The following is a 16219-nucleotide window of genomic DNA, read 5'->3' as shown; positions in this document are numbered from 1 at the left end:
CTGCTCTGATAGAGTTTGCATTCCATAGTTCACAGTCTTGTTCTTAGTGGCCACCTAGATTATAGTATAACCAATAATTAGATATTTAGATTTGCTTTCCAGTTTTTGTATATTAATAAACAGCAGTGCCATCAATATGATTAAAGCTAGAGCCTTGAAGACCGCCTTAATTTCTTAGAGTATATACATTTCAAGGCTTTTGATATGCCAGATTTCCTCCCAAAGAATTGTTAAATTCTTTCCTGAAGTTACCCATCTATTCATTTACATTTTTTCCAATGAAATGAGATGGCCCACGTTCTTGCCAAGTTCTTACCAAGTTCAGATGTTGTATTTTTTAAAATCTGCCAGTTTCACAAGTTCTTGGTTGAAAAATAATACTGCTTTATTTTAATTTACCTGTCTTTGAGTAATAATGAATCCTGAAATTTGCATTAGCCATTTGTGTTTTCCTTAATTTCCTGCACATGTTCTTTGCGTGTGACGCGTACCCCCTTTAATTGGTAAGCTCTTATAATTCTTTTTGATATTTAGGTGCTCTTGATTTATTAAAGATATTACCCCTGCATCTGGCACGTATAGTGCAAGTCTTGATTCCAGTTTGTTTTGTTTGCATTTTATTGTTCTCATGGTGGGACTGTTGTTTTCACAAGGAAAACAGATTTAACCAAACAGTATCCATTTATAACGTGTCAGTTTAAGGAAATGTAGAACCAAAACCTTAGCAGAAAGCTGACGCATTAATTTGCCCATTGGTTTTATCTACACTGGATGTGAACTGTTTTTAACTATGACGTATACACTTTATTAGAAATAAACTTTAATTTTCTGTGTTAATGAGGGGACCGTGGTAACATTGCTTCATTGAAAGAAAACAGACTGAATGCTTATTCTCTGTCAGGCATGGAATACTTTGTTTATTTTCTCATCTGCAAAATAGGAATAATTCTTACTTTGTAAGGTTGTTTCCTATTCAGTGTCTGGCTTGCAGTAGGTGCTCAATAAATGGTAGCTGTTTTTATGATCATGATGACAAAAATGAGTATGTCAGGATCTGTGTACTTTCCTAACTGGTAGTTCCCGAGGGCAACAGACATAATTGATTATACTAAGTACTCTTCTCTCCACTGTTTCTGATAAGTCAGCTACCAGTTGTGTTGTTGTTCCTCTGTATATAATGTGTCGTTTTTCTTGGGCTGCTTTGAAGACTTTCTCTTTTTGGGTTTCAGCAGTTTGGCTGTGATGTGCCTAGGCATAAGTCTTTTTGTTTTGATTCTTCATGGGTTTGCCAAGATTCTTAGGTATGTAGATTAATATGTTCTACCAGACTTGGAAACATTTTAGCCTTTATTTCTTAAATGATTTTACCCCCCCATATGAGTAAGTCATCTTCCAGGTCTCTAATTTCATGTGTATTTCGATGCTTGATATTGTTCCACTGAACCCTTAGGCTTTTTTTTTTTTTTTTTTTTTTCAATCTCTCTCTTTTTTCCTGTTCGTTCTTCAGATGTGCACTATAGAAGAGAGGGTTAATGGATCTGGGAACAGATCAATGAAAATTTTCTGCTATTAAAGATATCTAGTGACTTTTCCATCTTGTACCTTTTAGTTCTAGAATTCCCATATGTTTTTGTTGTTGTTTTGATAGTGTTCACCTCTTTCCTGAAATTACCCATCTATTCACTTGTTATAATGTTATAACCATATTTTCCTGTAACTCCGCGAATATACTGCAACACAGCAGGGCCTCATTAACGTCATTTCATTCAGTGTTATTTCATTACAACGTAGGAACTTAACTCTTCTTTATATTAATTAGTGGTAACACTGTTTTCTTTAGACACAGTTTTTCCTCAAGTTGCAGAACCTATCGATGATGTTAAGTGAGACTTACTGTAGTTGTTTTATAGTTTTCATCTACTAATTCTTGAATCATCTCAGTATATATTTCTATTTCCTGTATTTTTTCCTCTTCATTGTGGGTCACATTTTCTTTGCATATCTAACAATCGTTTTACTATTTTGGAAGTTATAAGGGATACGTTATAGGGAGTCTGGATTAAAGGGCATTGATATTTGTTCTGATAGGCAATTCCTGGCAGAACTGGTTGGTTCATTAGTTCTTTTTATCTGTCTGCCCTCCTGCCTGCCAATCTAATCATATAATCTAATCTAATCTGTTTGGAGCCGACTTTTCCACTTTGTGCATGGCTTTTACTCTCGAGTGTGATCTTTATTATTAAGTCATGGCCCTCCTGGCATCTAAGCTGATTATCTGAGGCAATTATGAAGATCTCTTTCTTCTAGCTGGGCACGAACTCCAGTGTCTCCTAGTACAGCGTCTCCTAGCATGACCTCTGGAGTCTCCTGTCAGCACTCTGCTGCACAGTTACTTCTCTCTCCTAGGCCCTAAGGACAGTGAAGGCCTGGCAAAGTACCTCTGGTAAATCTCCACAAAAACGTTTGGGGCCTATCCTCTGCTATTCTGGCCTGCAAATTACAGATGTTTCTGCAATTTGGAGCAGCCATCTCTTCCTCTTTGACTCAGTGGAACTGCAGTTCTACTTGGGTAGAACCCCCACCCCCAACCCCCGAAAGCCCTTCCCTTGAGGCTCACAGTCCTGCACTGCCTGTGGTGGTTCAGTGCCTGAAAACAGCTGCTTAACATATTTTGTACAATTTTATAGTTTCACAATGGAGGGCAAGTCCAGTATCACTTACTTTTTCGTGGTTGGAAGCAGAATTCTGGCAGTTTGCTTGTAAACTATGTCTTCCTCATTGATAATATTGACACATCACTGTTTTGTTTTTTTTTTTATCTTTTTTTGTTTTGTTTTTATCCTATGTGGAATATGACTGATTTTCTTTTGGCAGATCCTTAATTTCTGTGTTGGCTGCAGTATGAACATGAACTTACGTTAACTTTTGTTCCAGAACCAGTCTTTTAGTCCGTCCCTATACCTGGTCACAGACACAACTGAATTACAAGTAGCCCTAATGGTGTACCCAGAGAAACTTTGTCTTTTGCATAAATTGTCGTCTGCACCATCTTACCCTGTAATTCTCATTGTCAGCAGCAGTGGTAATCTGTAAATGACAATTCTAGCTGGGTATAGTTGTCTTGAGATTTAAAAAAACATGAGCAGTTTAGAATAAGAGTTTGGTGTGCAGTTTGGCCTTATTTTAATTGTTAAAATTAGGTATCAAATATCTACTCCTTTAAAATATGTCATGTATTTTCTGCATGAGGGATTAACATGTATTTGTACATAAAATTGGCTTTAAAAATATTTTCAAGCTAGCTCTCAGTAATTAAGGCACAATGTTACATTTCTCCCCTCTCCTCCCTTCCCTTCTTCTCCTGCTCCCTCCCTCCCTGCCTCTGTCTTTCTCCCTCCCTCTTCTCTTTTTCTTGTGACTGATTCACTTATATTTGCCTAGCACTTTCTGCTTTTCAAAGTGTTCTCAATTATGTGCCTGGCCCTTCCTTTTTTTACATGCAATCCTCGTGCGCAGTCTTGTTACCTCTTGCCTGAGCTAATCCTGGTAAGAATCTCTTGGCCAGTCACTTCCACCGTTTAATCTTCCTAAAGTTGAATTTCTCACTCTAATATTAAAAAAATTCACTGTTCCTTGTTGTCTGCCAAACTCTTTAGCTGTTTCCCAGTCCACCTTTCAAGCCAAATCTTGGGTATTCTTCACTCAGCTGCTCCCACATTTTCCCTTCCCTGGCTTCTGTGCATGCTGTTCCCTTTAATCCACAGTGTCCTTCTCTTCTCTCCATTTAGTTTCTCCTCTTCATCGTCCAAGATCCAACCCTGTACCCCTCCCAGCAGTGTCACTCAGGTGAAACCTTCCCCAGTTCGCTGTGCTTCTGTACTTGCTGCCAAGTTCACACTTGAATTATAGGTGCTTGTACATTTCTTGTCCCATCTGTGAAGACAAGAAAACAGGACTCCTCTGTCATCCTATTTCCTGGAGCAACTGGTGTTCTTTACACAGTAGATAATAAATACTTGTCGTTTCATTCTCATAGGGTCTCTATGATCTAGGCAGGGTGAGGAGTTATTTCCATTCACAGCATAGGAAACCAGGACCCAAATTGTTTAAATGACATCAGAATTAATGACCTATTCCAGATTTATAGTCCAAACCCCTACATTTTTTCTCCTTAGGCAGCTTCTCCACTCATCTAATTGTTTTTATACTTGGGGATGTAGAAATTGATCAAAACATGAAGTGGGGGATTTTGCTCTGCTTCTCGTTCCTCCCTTTGCTGTCCTTTGTGGGCTCTGGTTGCTGCCACACTGAGGAGTAGAAGGCTGAACCCGGGTCATGGTCACCCTGCTTGCCTTGACATCACGCAAAACCCCATGAAATGCATTCTGTTTGCTATTTTCTAAGTGTGGCTTGATATCAGTGTCAGAATATAATTTTCTCTTTTTCTCTATTCCAGGCACTTCGCCTTAGTAACGTGGCCTTGGGTAAGACCACTACAGGCCAGATTGTCAATCTGCTGTCCAATGACGTGAACAAGTTTGATCAGGTAAGCTGCACCTGAGCCATCCTTTTTCATTTTCCACCCTCCTTTTTGTAGTTTACCTTATGGGAATGTCTGGTGCCACTTTTGGCACAGGCCAGGATTCTGTTGAGGACATAAGGGTTCTTTTTATCCAACTCTCATTTCTTCTGTGTGCAGCTTCCAGGTAAGACGTGCTGTCCTGTAGGTGAGAGTTCTATTTTTCTAATGTAGCTGACAACTACTTCAGTCGTACATAGGCACACACAGGTGTTCTCGCCCAGCTTGGTTAAATGTACCCAATAATCCTCCTGAGTGGCCCTTCTTAGCACTGGAGGAATTGTCCTTCTGTCAGGAGGATGAACTCCTATGGGTAGGGATTGTTCCTTCCCTGTGCCCTGTACAGTGGCTGCTATGTTGGAAGCCATTGGTTAACCATGACAAATGGGTGGTCCCTAACGGGAAGCAACCTACTCTCCTCTATCCCCACCGCACTGTTTTTTTATGCTTACCCTGTGGATATATCACACATCTAGGGCATTGTAGCTGCTGGTCGGATCTGTATTGTTCTTGGCCACGTCTCTTTCAATTATTCATTTATCAAACGAGAACTAAAGCTCCTACTCAGTTTCAGGGATGAATAAGACTTTTGCTCTGGAGAAGCCACAGCCTATCAGGGAGATATTGATACAAGTAATTACTGGAGAGTGTGGTAGGTGCCATAATATAGGCTTTCCTGGAGTGCTGGAGAGCCTAGGGGAGGTGGGGCTGAATTTTATGGCAGAGTTTGGGGAAGCCCTGAGCTCATTTGTGGGGAAGACAAAATGGCAATCTTCCTTCCAGTGCTGTTGATCAGGTTCCCCTGGAAATCCCTGAATCCTGCCCTGTGTGGCCCTGGAATGATAGGTACTTTTTACTTCAGCAGGCTTAAAACCCACTGTGATTATTTCTGTTTAAGTTCCCGTCTGTTCGTTCAGAGCAGATTATTTCTATCCTGTGTCCTTTACTGGTTTTGTTTTTATACAGTCCTAAAAAGGCTTTGTCTTTTTCTTCTAAGGTAACAATATTCTTGCACTTTCTGTGGGCAGGCCCACTGCAGGCTATCGCAGTAACTGCCCTGCTCTGGATGGAAATAGGAATATCATGTCTTGCCGGGATGGCAGTTCTGATTATTCTTCTGCCTTTGCAAAGCTGCATTGGGAAGTTGTTCTCATCACTCCGGTAAGAGAAAACACTGGTTTTAAAAAAGAGGTATTTGTTAACATCCATTGTCTGCCTGATGCTTTTTTCAAAAGTGAACAAGTGCCTTTTATGATCTCTTCTGCGCGTGTGTTACATACTCTTCAGGCTTAGCCCTTGGGGACACGTGCTGTAAGCTGAAGGCTCATCTAAAAGCAGGAAAGGGGAAGACATTCGCTGGTTCCTCCTGGCACCGTCCCTCAATAAGTAGTGTCCTTAGCAGAATTTACATAGCTCACAGTTATTTAAACATTATTAAATAGTAATACATTTAGATATAGTCCCAATTCTAGCTGCATTTGCTTTTGTTATGCTTGTGTTAGAGCCCTTTGCAGTGTGTGTGTTGTTTTTATAATTCAGTGTTTCCATTAAGTAATCAGCTCCTCAAGGACAAGGTCAGTGTTAATTAAGTCCTTACAATGTTCCACAGCCCTTAGCCGGGAATGTGATAGAAAAGTGGCTGGTGATGAAGCACCTAATGATGATGAATTAGACCCGAAGCAGATCCCAGAGGGTTGGAAGTGGGTCATTGTCAAGGTTGTCAGGTGGATGGAGATGGGCTGTTTGAAGCACACTGAGTTCTTTCTGTTGTGCCTCCATACTTGGTATTTTCCTCTCCTTGGAATTTCCTTTCCCTCTTTGCTCTGGGGAAATGTTTCTTATCCTGCGAGGCCTGTTCCAGTGCTACCAGAATTCTGAAGCTTCATTGCGCTCTCCTTTCCCAGCAGAATCAACAGCCTGCCCTTTTCTGCTCCCTAGCACTGTTGTCCTGTTTTATTACACCACAGCCAATTGTGTTCTTGTTCAATTTGGGTGCCGTTCTGCCTTCTATGCATCCGTGACCTCCTTGAGCAGATGGTTTGTGTCCGACTCATTTCATCTGTTCCTTAGCAGCTACTGCAAGTTCTTCAAATTACTCCTTGAACTGGGATGACTTGTTGGCTTCCTACTTGAAGTCTTGCTCTATTTGTGTTTCGAGCAGGACCTGCCTCTGTTGTCAGTGCAAAAAAGCTGTAAGGAATCAGTGGACCTCTGTTCTCCGCCTGTGTCCACTGCAGAGGAGGGAAGTTGGGGTGTGGTCCCCATTGCTCACCTTTCATGCCTGTCCCCTTAGGAGCAAGACCGCAGCTTTCACAGACGTCAGGATCAGGACCATGAATGAAGTTATAACTGGCATAAGAATAATAAAAATGTATGCTTGGGAAAAGTCATTTGCAGACCTTATTACCAATTTGAGAAGGTAAGTTTTTGTATATATCACCAATTTTTTTTTCTTTTTTAAAAATTGAGGTATAATTGACCTATAACATTGTATTAGTCTTAGGCATACAACATAATGATGTTTGTAGCCACTGAAGCGATGAGCACAATCAGCCTAGTTAGTGTCCATCACCGTACATTGTTACAAAATTTTATTTTTTTAATTTTTTACTGCATAGTTTTAGAAGTCTTACTAAGTTTTCACATTAAGGTGAGCTTAATTAAATACCACCACCCAACTCCCGCGTGAGGCAGTAGGGTTAAGCAGGATAGCGTGGTACATCACTTTAACCTGCTCTTCCATTTACAATCTTCTTAAAAAAATGCATATATACATACATATGTGTGTGTGTGTGTGTGTGTATACACATATATACTTATTTTTTAGACACAAATGAAATTCCAAATATTTCTTAATACCTCAAATACCAAACAAGCAATGATTCTACAATGTTAGTATTTGATCTGACATTTAAACTGTAACTATAACTTATGTTAATGTAGCACATACAGGAAGGTTCTAGAGATTTGGTTATACCTGTATTGGTCCAAGCTATAATGAACCAGTATTATGTATTCCAGACAGAGCTATGGAAATCCTGTTTCTTTTTGCCTTGCTTTATGTTTGTAGAAATTTTTTTAATCTTTCACTTAAATGTTTGATGAGTACTTACGCTCCAGCACATGGTACTTATAATTCTCTGATCGCGTCCTGCCTCCTCTCACTGCTGCACCTTTGCAGGCGCACTCCTCACTGCTGCAAAAGCACTCTCATCCTCATTTTCCCCTGGCCCCCTTGAATCCTGACTAACTCAGGCTCATCGTCTCTGCTCCCATGTATGTGTGACTTGCCCTGACTCCACTATTGCCAGTTAAGATGCCTCTTCTCTGTGCCCGTGTGGGGCCCGTGCTGGCTGCGTCTGTCTAATGTCTTGGTGTCACACAAGTTTTGGGTGGCTCATTCTCTTCTCCCATGAGTTCATGAGCTCCTAGAGGGGAAAGGCTGTGTCTTTCTGTCATCAGTGAGGTACCCGGCACAGGACTTGTGTTCACGAATGCTTGCTGAATGAATGTTCAAACCCAGTCTTATTGACCCCAAATATTATGTGACTTGAAGCGTTCATTTAGTTGGATGAGTAAAGTGGTTATGGAGTGGGTGGTCCCGGTGTGGGAGCCGGCCCCAGGGTGTGAGCTGGATAATTAATGACTGTTTATTTTAATGCATGGCCACTCCTTAGAAAGGGGCCAAATGCAAAAGGTGCTTGAATTCATAAGTTTGATGTTGAGGCTTCCTTTCAAACATATCCTACTGTTTTTTCCAGGAAGGAAATTTCCAAGATTCTGAGAAGTTCCTACCTTAGAGGAATGAATTTAGCGTCGTTTTTGGTTGCAAGCAAAATCATCGTTTTTGTGACCTTCACTACCTATGTGCTCCTTGGCCACGTGATCACAGCCAGGCGCGTGTTCGTGGCCGTGACACTGTATGGGGCTGTGCGTTTGACGGTCACGCTCTTCTTCCCTTCGGCCATCGAGAAGGTGTCAGAGACAGTCGTCAGCATCCGAAGAATCAAGGTTTGGTGACAAATAACTTTTTAAAGTTGAAGGCGGATTTTAGCGAAATCATGCCTCCTTTTACTTAGTGTCACTGTGGTCCAGTTAGGTGAGGGTTAACTCTTTCAGTGCCAAATCTGTAGTCATTCCAAAATGTTGTACATACTCCCCTGAGGTGGAGAGCATTACAAACAACATCAGAATTGCTGATCACTTATGGGCAGCAACATAAATAGTGGCACAGGCTCTTGATGTCCGAGTCATAACTGCAGGGCTATTAAAATGTCTAAAAGCAGGAGAAGGAAACAGATTTCATCTCCTCTGCTAACTCGAATGACTAGGTAGGAACTGCATGCAGTCCTGGGATGAGTAGGATTCCTCTCTGGACCAGGAAGGAAAGAGTTGCTGGAAGGTCTCTGCTTCTTCGGCAGGAAGAGTGACCTTGACTTCACTTAATCCTCTGTTTAAATATGGGTTCTATCCTCCATAGATGCTTTGCTTGTGATTATTGAGTATACCTTTTGGATCTCTGTCTTTTTGTCTCTCTGCCCTTCCTCTTTTCACTTTTTCTTCCGGCCTCAGCCTATCTCTAGCAGGCCTCTTCCCTTCAATTTTTTTTTTTTTTTTTTTAATTTCCATCGTACCCAGTATTGCCTTTTCCCAACTAGCTCTCCTTAAATTGCTAGGGGCAAATAATTTACATCACCAAGATAAGGGCCTGGGACACAGTAGGTGCTCAAGGATCTGTGTTATGAATAGGTCTAAAATGAAGATGAGCTGGCTCTGAGAGGGTCTGGGCCTGAACCTGAGGGCCTGGGCTTGACCAGAAACCTAGCTGGTTTTGTTCCTGCTTCTCTACAGTGATGGATGCCCATTAATTAATCTTTAGTGAAATCAGATAGCATTGGGTGTAATTTTTTTGTGGGGGGGGGGTTGGAGGGCGGCAGTCTTGTCATAAAAGCTGAGTTGTTTTTTTTGTTTTTTTTTATGTTGAAGTTTCTATACTATAAGAAAAGTATTTTCCATAGGAACAGTGTCAGGTCTGGTTCCCCTGTTTCTCATTCTTTCAAACAACTTGGTTAAAAGATGGTCCATGCAATTCAGTAAAATTTCTTTGATGTAGCTTCCTCATTTGAAAGAAGACATTTAGGAATATACTTCGACCACAGTGATGGTCTAAGTGTACGTAGCTTTTCCAGGATGGTGGCTTTGCTATGTGTTGTGCTGCCATAATTTTGTTTTTGCTGCTGCTGCCTCCACTGTCTTTGATTGCGACTGCCACTGCTTACTAAGGGCTAGGCACTCTTAAAGCCTTTACACATGATCTCCTTTAATCCTGACAATGATTGAATGAGATAAGCATTAGTGTCCCCACTTTACAGATAAACAGGTTCCTGTAAGAGATGAAATAGCTTGTAAATGATAGAACTGGGATCTGCTCAGAACTAGGAGCCCCGCTTTCTTAGCTCTTGTTACATTGACTTCTTAGCCCCTTCTGGCATGTGTTTTCCTTGAGTGTTATTTCAATCATCTAGTCTAATTCCAAAGACCTACAAAGGTTCCTTGTCTGTTGTAGAATAAAAATTGTAACCTCTAGGTTTAGGCTTAACTGGTCGCACTGTGTATTTTCCAGCACACCACCCTCCAGTCTGGTGGGGAGGCTTGTTTCTATTACACACCACATTCATCCCCATTTTGGGGTCTTTGTTCCCCTCTGTTCAGCCCCCTGGCTTGCCTTCTCTTCTGTCCTTGATTTAAGCAAATGCTGCTGAGCCCTCCGGCCAGCTCCCATGACCCTCTCCCAGCACTTGCGTTCATGCTGATCTTGGGCTTCCCTTTACATGCAAGGCCAGTAACACACCACTCAGCATCATTTCAAGTGGGGTGATTCTGACTCCCCAGAAGCATTCTAAGCCACTCAACCGCAGACCATGTCTGATAGTTCTTTTGCGTAGTGTGTGGCCCCATGTTGGACACATGAAGTGCATCAAATAAATACTGGATTGACTGAAATAACAGTCACAGGAAAAGACTGGCACTGAACAGAGGCCCAACATGGCCCAACCTATCTTAGAAGCCAGAGAAATGCACAGGGAGGGAGCAGATTCGAGTTAGGCATTCCTAGAACATTTGGTCTTGTGGGTCTCAACCTTGGTGGCTGGATCTAGGTCTTTCCCTTGTTCTGTATGTCCATCTGTGTATCTCAAACTAGCCTGTCTGGACTTGGTGGACCTGTTCTCTAAAGAGAGAGGCTGTGCCCCACAGCCTGGTGCTAATTCAGATTGTGCTGGCCTGGCTCCTGGGCTGTGCAGACAGCTGGGCTTTCCTTGGACCTTGTAGATAAATAGAAACATTCAGTCTTACTTGGTTAACAGAATTAGTCTGACAGTCTTACTGGCCATCATGAGATAAAAGAAGATTAAAATCATGGGGCTTTGTGCTAAAATGCATCTCAAGTTGGAAGGCAGTGTGGAGACAGAATTCCCTCTTTGGAAGAGGTTAGTCTTTTTTCTCCTAAGGTCCTCCATAGATTGGATGGGGCCCACCCACATTGTGGAGGATAATATGCTTTTCTCAAAGTCTACTGATTTAAATGATAATCTTATCTGAAAGATGCGTTCATAGTAACATCCAGAGGTGTTTGAGCAAATGTCTGGGGACTGTGGCCTAGCCCAGCTAACACATAAAATTAACCATCACACTCTCTTGAATCCCCATCTCTTCCTTTGAGCTCCCCAGATATGATGCTGTCTCCACTTACACCAAATATTGAAGCCGTCTCTGTGGATTTCTTTCTGCCTCTGAACTCCATGCTTCTAAAGGGCTGATAATAGTGCCTTGTTCATCTTCGTATTCCTCACAGGTAGCAGGTGCTCAAAAAATGTGCACCTGAAGGAAATGTCCAGCTCTCTCAGGTCTGTGGGATTCTGCAAATGCCTAACAATTGAGTATTAATTAGTGGAAAGCGATAACTCTCATTCTCTGATCCGTTATGTAATACATCAAAGGGTATAGCATGAAAGCGATCCTACAGAAGGCTTTCAGGGAATTGTGGTCAGATGTTTGGGTAGGACTTTTTATTTCTTTTCTACCAAAATGCACCTGAACTGTAGCTAATGCTTGAAATTCCTTCCCATGTAGATATGTGTAGTAACATTAAAATTATAACCTGCTGAAAACTTTGAATTTTCCAGGAGCTAACTTTGTCAAGCTAGTTTGTGTCCTGATAAACAAAGTATGTTGGATTTGGGCAGGAAACCTCAATTCTCCCTCACATACAGAAAGTTTCTGGCAGGAAGAAGGGCCTGTGAGTTTACAGGTCTGGTCAGCAGGAGCTGCTTTCAGCAAAGGCGAGACAAATGGCAGAGAATAAGAGTGGTGAGAAAGCGTTGGAGTTAGCATGGCTGACGGCTTCATGGTGATGTTGAAGTAATAATTGAAAAAATTTTTCTTTTAGGTCTTAGACTCTTTTTCTGTCCCTATGGTTTCTAAACCCTTTTTAAAATTTAGTTCTCTAGTTCGTCAGAATCACTTGAAATTCTTATTAAAACTAAATTATCACACCTTGGTGAGATTCTAATTCACTAGGTTTTGGCTAGGGCCCAAGGTATCTGTATCTTTAGTAAGTGCCCCCATGTACCTGAAAATAGGCCACATTTGGGAAACATTGCCCTGATTGTGGAAGAAAGCACACAGTCTAAATGTACTTAGCAAATATAAAAGACATCAAGATCACATTAAGGCTAAATCACTTGAGAGGAAAAACAAACACCTGTCTTGGTATATGCTAGACTTTTGGGGGACAGATTTGGAATTCATTCGTTTGTTCGTTCATTCATTCATTCATTCATTCATTCATTCATTCAGTCAGTCAGTCAGTCACTTACTCCACAATAGAATTGAGCACCTGCCTTAAGCCTGGTGCTGTGTTAGATGTGTCGTATACAATGGCAAGCAAATGTACAGAAGTCCTTCCTGCTTGGAATTTATGTATCATCAAGTGATGGGACATTCATAAAGAAGCAAGTAATGAAACTCACGGTTGTTGTGCATTTGTGTGTCCACAGTCCTTGGAAGGAAAGGCCTTAGGGAAGTGCTTTGGCATTGATACTGAAGTAATTTTGGAAGCTGTGCATCCTGGGAAGGCTAAAGTAGTTACCTAGACAATGACATGTATGAGGGTTGGTAACGGCAGGAGAGTTGAGGGAGGTAGGAGGCTGATGCTTTGCATATGCTTTGCATTTTCATGGGGATAGTTATGAGACAAAAACTCTTAGTTCACAAGAAGGAGATCATATATTTGAGGAACCAAATATGTCTGAAGCTGCACAGTAGACAGCGCTGGAGGCCTGAGCAGGGGACCATACTGTACTCTACTGACAGCATTAAGGTTTTTAGCTTTTTCAGAGCTCTCCTGGCTGCAGCCTGGGCAATGGGTCAGGGAGGTGGGGGTGGGGATCCAGAGTAAGGCAGGGAGATGTAAAGAGGCGTGGGTAGTCCAGGAACAAGATGATGTAGATTGGATTAGGGTGGAATAGAGACTTTGCCAGATTTTACATCTATTCGGGATCACGCTTGAGTTGGGTATGGAGGGAAGGGAGACGTTCATTAAAAGGAGGGAATCATGGGCTGCTTTGGGTTTTGGCTGCAAAATCACCTGTGTTCATTGCAATATGGGATATCAGAAGATGACCAAGTTTGGGGAGAAGAGCATGGATTTGGTTTTGAAGTCTAAGATGCTTTTCAAATACCCAGGTGACTAAGGCCCACTAATGGGCCATAAGCCCCATTCAGCCTCCTTTCCTATATATCTAACAAAGGTAATAGGTAATGAATACAGTAGTCCCCCCTTATCTGAGGGGGATACTTTCCAAGACCCCCAGTGAATGCCTGAAACTGGGGAGAGTACTGAACTTTTATGTATACTATGCTTTTTCCTACACATACCTATAATAAAGTTTAATTTATAAATTAGGCACAGTAAGAGATGAATGGTAATAACTAATAATAAAGTGGAACAATTGAACAACATACTGTAATAAAAGTTATATGAATGTGGTTTCTCAAAATATCTGTAGTACTGTAGTCACTCTTCTTGTGATGATGTGAGATGACGTAGTTGGCTGTGGGATGAGATGGAGTGAGGTGGATATGCTGAAAAACGGATGATTCACGTGTTGGGTGGGATGAAGCAACATTTAAAACTTATGAATTGTTTATTTCTGGAATTTTCTGTTTAATATTTTTGGGCCGCATTTGGCTGCGGGTAACTGAAACCATGGAAAGGGAAACCTCGGATAAGCGGGGATGTTGTATAATTAACTGATTCAAAGTGTACTTCTTCCTTCCCTCATCTCTCAGTTAGATGTGTTAATGTGCAACTAGAAGGTGAAAATGGCAGCAGGAGAGGAAGAAAAGGTCTGCTGAGTGTACTGATCAGTCATCAGAACTGGGTGATGTTTGGCCATAGATGGGCTTGGAAACCTGGTGGGCACGTAGAGTTTAGAAAACATTGTCTTCTTAAAAGTTTGCTCCAACATTGTCTTCTATAGCCTGGGACTCAGTAGATTGGGCCATCTTGAGAGATTTCCAGTAAGATCATATTTGGGAAGCCTGGGAAGAAAATCCTACCTTTGAGATGGTGCTGTGGTCCCTGCCCATAGGGCCAACCTACATGTGGGCTTTACAGTGTAGTGTCTTCTTTTTTTATACATTCTTTTCAATATGCTTTTTCATGTACAGAAAAGGAAGGATTTATTATGAAGTTAAAGGCTCGAGAAGTTCCCTCTATTTTTCTTTTAGCAAGAGAGTAGACTGATGGTCTCGGCACTGAATGAGTTCAATAGGATTATTAAAAATCTTGTCTTAACTTCAAAGCACTGAAAGTCTTCAGCGGCTTCTGCAGTCAGTAAAATTTGTTTCTGAGGTTATATTGTTCACAAAGCTGCTTAGGTTTTTGCCTACCAACCACTCTGAAGTCAATCTTTTTGGCTCCAGCGTCTGATACTTTCCTGCATGACCTGTTCTGGGTATGCGCTTCGTGGCTCTAATGGCAATTTAATTTCAGCTTTTTCATCAGCCTGAGTGCTAGAGAAAAATCCACCCGGCACTCTGTGAGCTTTCAAAGCTGGAAGATTGTGACTTCTTTCTCTGCCCAGACCTATTGTTTACGGACAAATACTCAGCACATTTACTTCCTCACTTTGTGCATTGCTTTTCTTTTCTTTTTTGAAGGTGGGATATGTCTATTGTAATATGCACACACTGAATATTGAATTTCATGTGTTGGTTATACGCTTAAACTAAAATCAGAATTTTATTCTGTCTAGACAAGATTTATAACATGTAGAACCTTTTGCTTATATATGTTTTATGTTAACTATGTAAGGCTGTAGCGATGTATTCAGTGGGTTGACTCATTTGAACCAACCATATAGTCTGTTTATTCCTTTAGCAGATCTCTTTGACATGCTGATTCTATGTGAGGCTTGGTGTTAGTTGGAATTGGGACTGTGTTTGTAAAGGACACGATGGCAAAGTCTCTAGCCTTAATGTGACTTAAAGTCCCTGTGGAGATTCTGAGGTAGGGAGGGCGGTGCTAGCTGGGGGCCATCCTGATCTGGTTCCCAGTGGGATTAGCATTTGAGATTGACTTAGAAGGGTAGGTGGGATTAGTACTCAGAATAAGGCCTTTTTGGGAGTGTGGATGGCTCGTGAAGGGTTTTAAGGAAGGTAGACACTCTCAGAGAGAGGTGTTTTAAGGAGATCAGTAAGGAGTGGTGTTTGGAATAGGTTCGGTGGTGTTGGGGAGTGCCGGGGAAGGAACCAGGAAGTGTAGGGAGGCAGCAAAAAAGCTATGTCAATATTTTCAAAAATTGGTAGTAAATGAGATTCTGAAATTATGTTTCCAGAAGAATGGAGAATTGGGAAGAGTGATGAAGTGTGGTAAGATGGGCTAGAGTTGGTACCTGGTTGACTATGGGAATGGTGGAGAAATCAGGCTGTGGTGGGTTAAAACCTGCAGAGGTTTCCTCAGACCACAGTCTGTCCATTCGGCCTCCTTGCCTAGACATGGGCTTCGGGCAGGTCAGAATAGCAGTGCCCAATCTTAACTAGGTTCTCACCGAGCCTGGATGGGTGGGTGAGTGAACGGATGCATGGACAGATCGTGTCTCACGCTAGCTGGGTTTTGGAGAGCAACATGTAGGAACACAATTTCTTTTTCCTACAGTTCTTTTTTTTTTTTGTTTATTGGGGTGACAATGGTTAGTAAAGTTACATAGATTTCAGGTGTACAATTCTGTAATACATCACCTATATATATCACATTGTGTATTCATCACCCAGAGTCAATTCTCCTTCCATCACCGTATATTGGATCCCCCTTACCCTCCTCTACCATCCCCCTCCCCCCTTACCCTCTGGTAACCACTAAACTATTGTCTGTGTCTATGAGTTTTTGTTTCTTCATTTGTTTGTCTCCTTCTTTTGTTTTTCAGTTTTATATATCACATATCAGTGAAATAATATGGTTCTCTACTTTTTCTGTCAGACTTATTTCGCTCAGCATAATGATCTCAAGACCCATCCATGTTGTCGCAAACGGCACTATTTCAGAGTAGTATTCCATTGCCTACAGTTTTCATTTTC

The 16219-nt window shown here is 41.5% G+C and overlaps 1 protein-coding gene across 4 annotated transcripts in view; it reads left to right on the top strand.

Annotated features, from left to right (window-relative positions):
* Window positions 1-16219, top strand: part of ABCC4 (ATP binding cassette subfamily C member 4 (PEL blood group)) — a 245202-nt gene that overhangs the window by 75531 nt on the left and 153452 nt on the right. For all 4 annotated transcript variants that reach the window (XM_019737179.2, XM_074329431.1, XM_074329430.1 and 1 more), the window contains 4 exons: window positions 4457-4546; window positions 5577-5740; window positions 6873-6998; window positions 8341-8590. In XM_019737179.2, coding sequence (XP_019592738.2) covers window positions 4457-4546; window positions 5577-5740; window positions 6873-6998; window positions 8341-8590 — 630 coding nt within the window. The remainder of the gene's footprint in view (window positions 1-4456; window positions 4547-5576; window positions 5741-6872; window positions 6999-8340; window positions 8591-16219) is intronic.

This window comes from Rhinolophus sinicus, linkage group LG04 (genome assembly GCF_036562045.2).
Source record: "Rhinolophus sinicus isolate RSC01 linkage group LG04, ASM3656204v1, whole genome shotgun sequence".
Classification (NCBI taxonomy): Eukaryota; Metazoa; Chordata; class Mammalia; order Chiroptera; family Rhinolophidae; genus Rhinolophus; species Rhinolophus sinicus.
The sequence above is the reverse complement of the archived record's forward strand: the minus strand, read 5'-3'. Positions and strand labels throughout refer to the sequence as shown.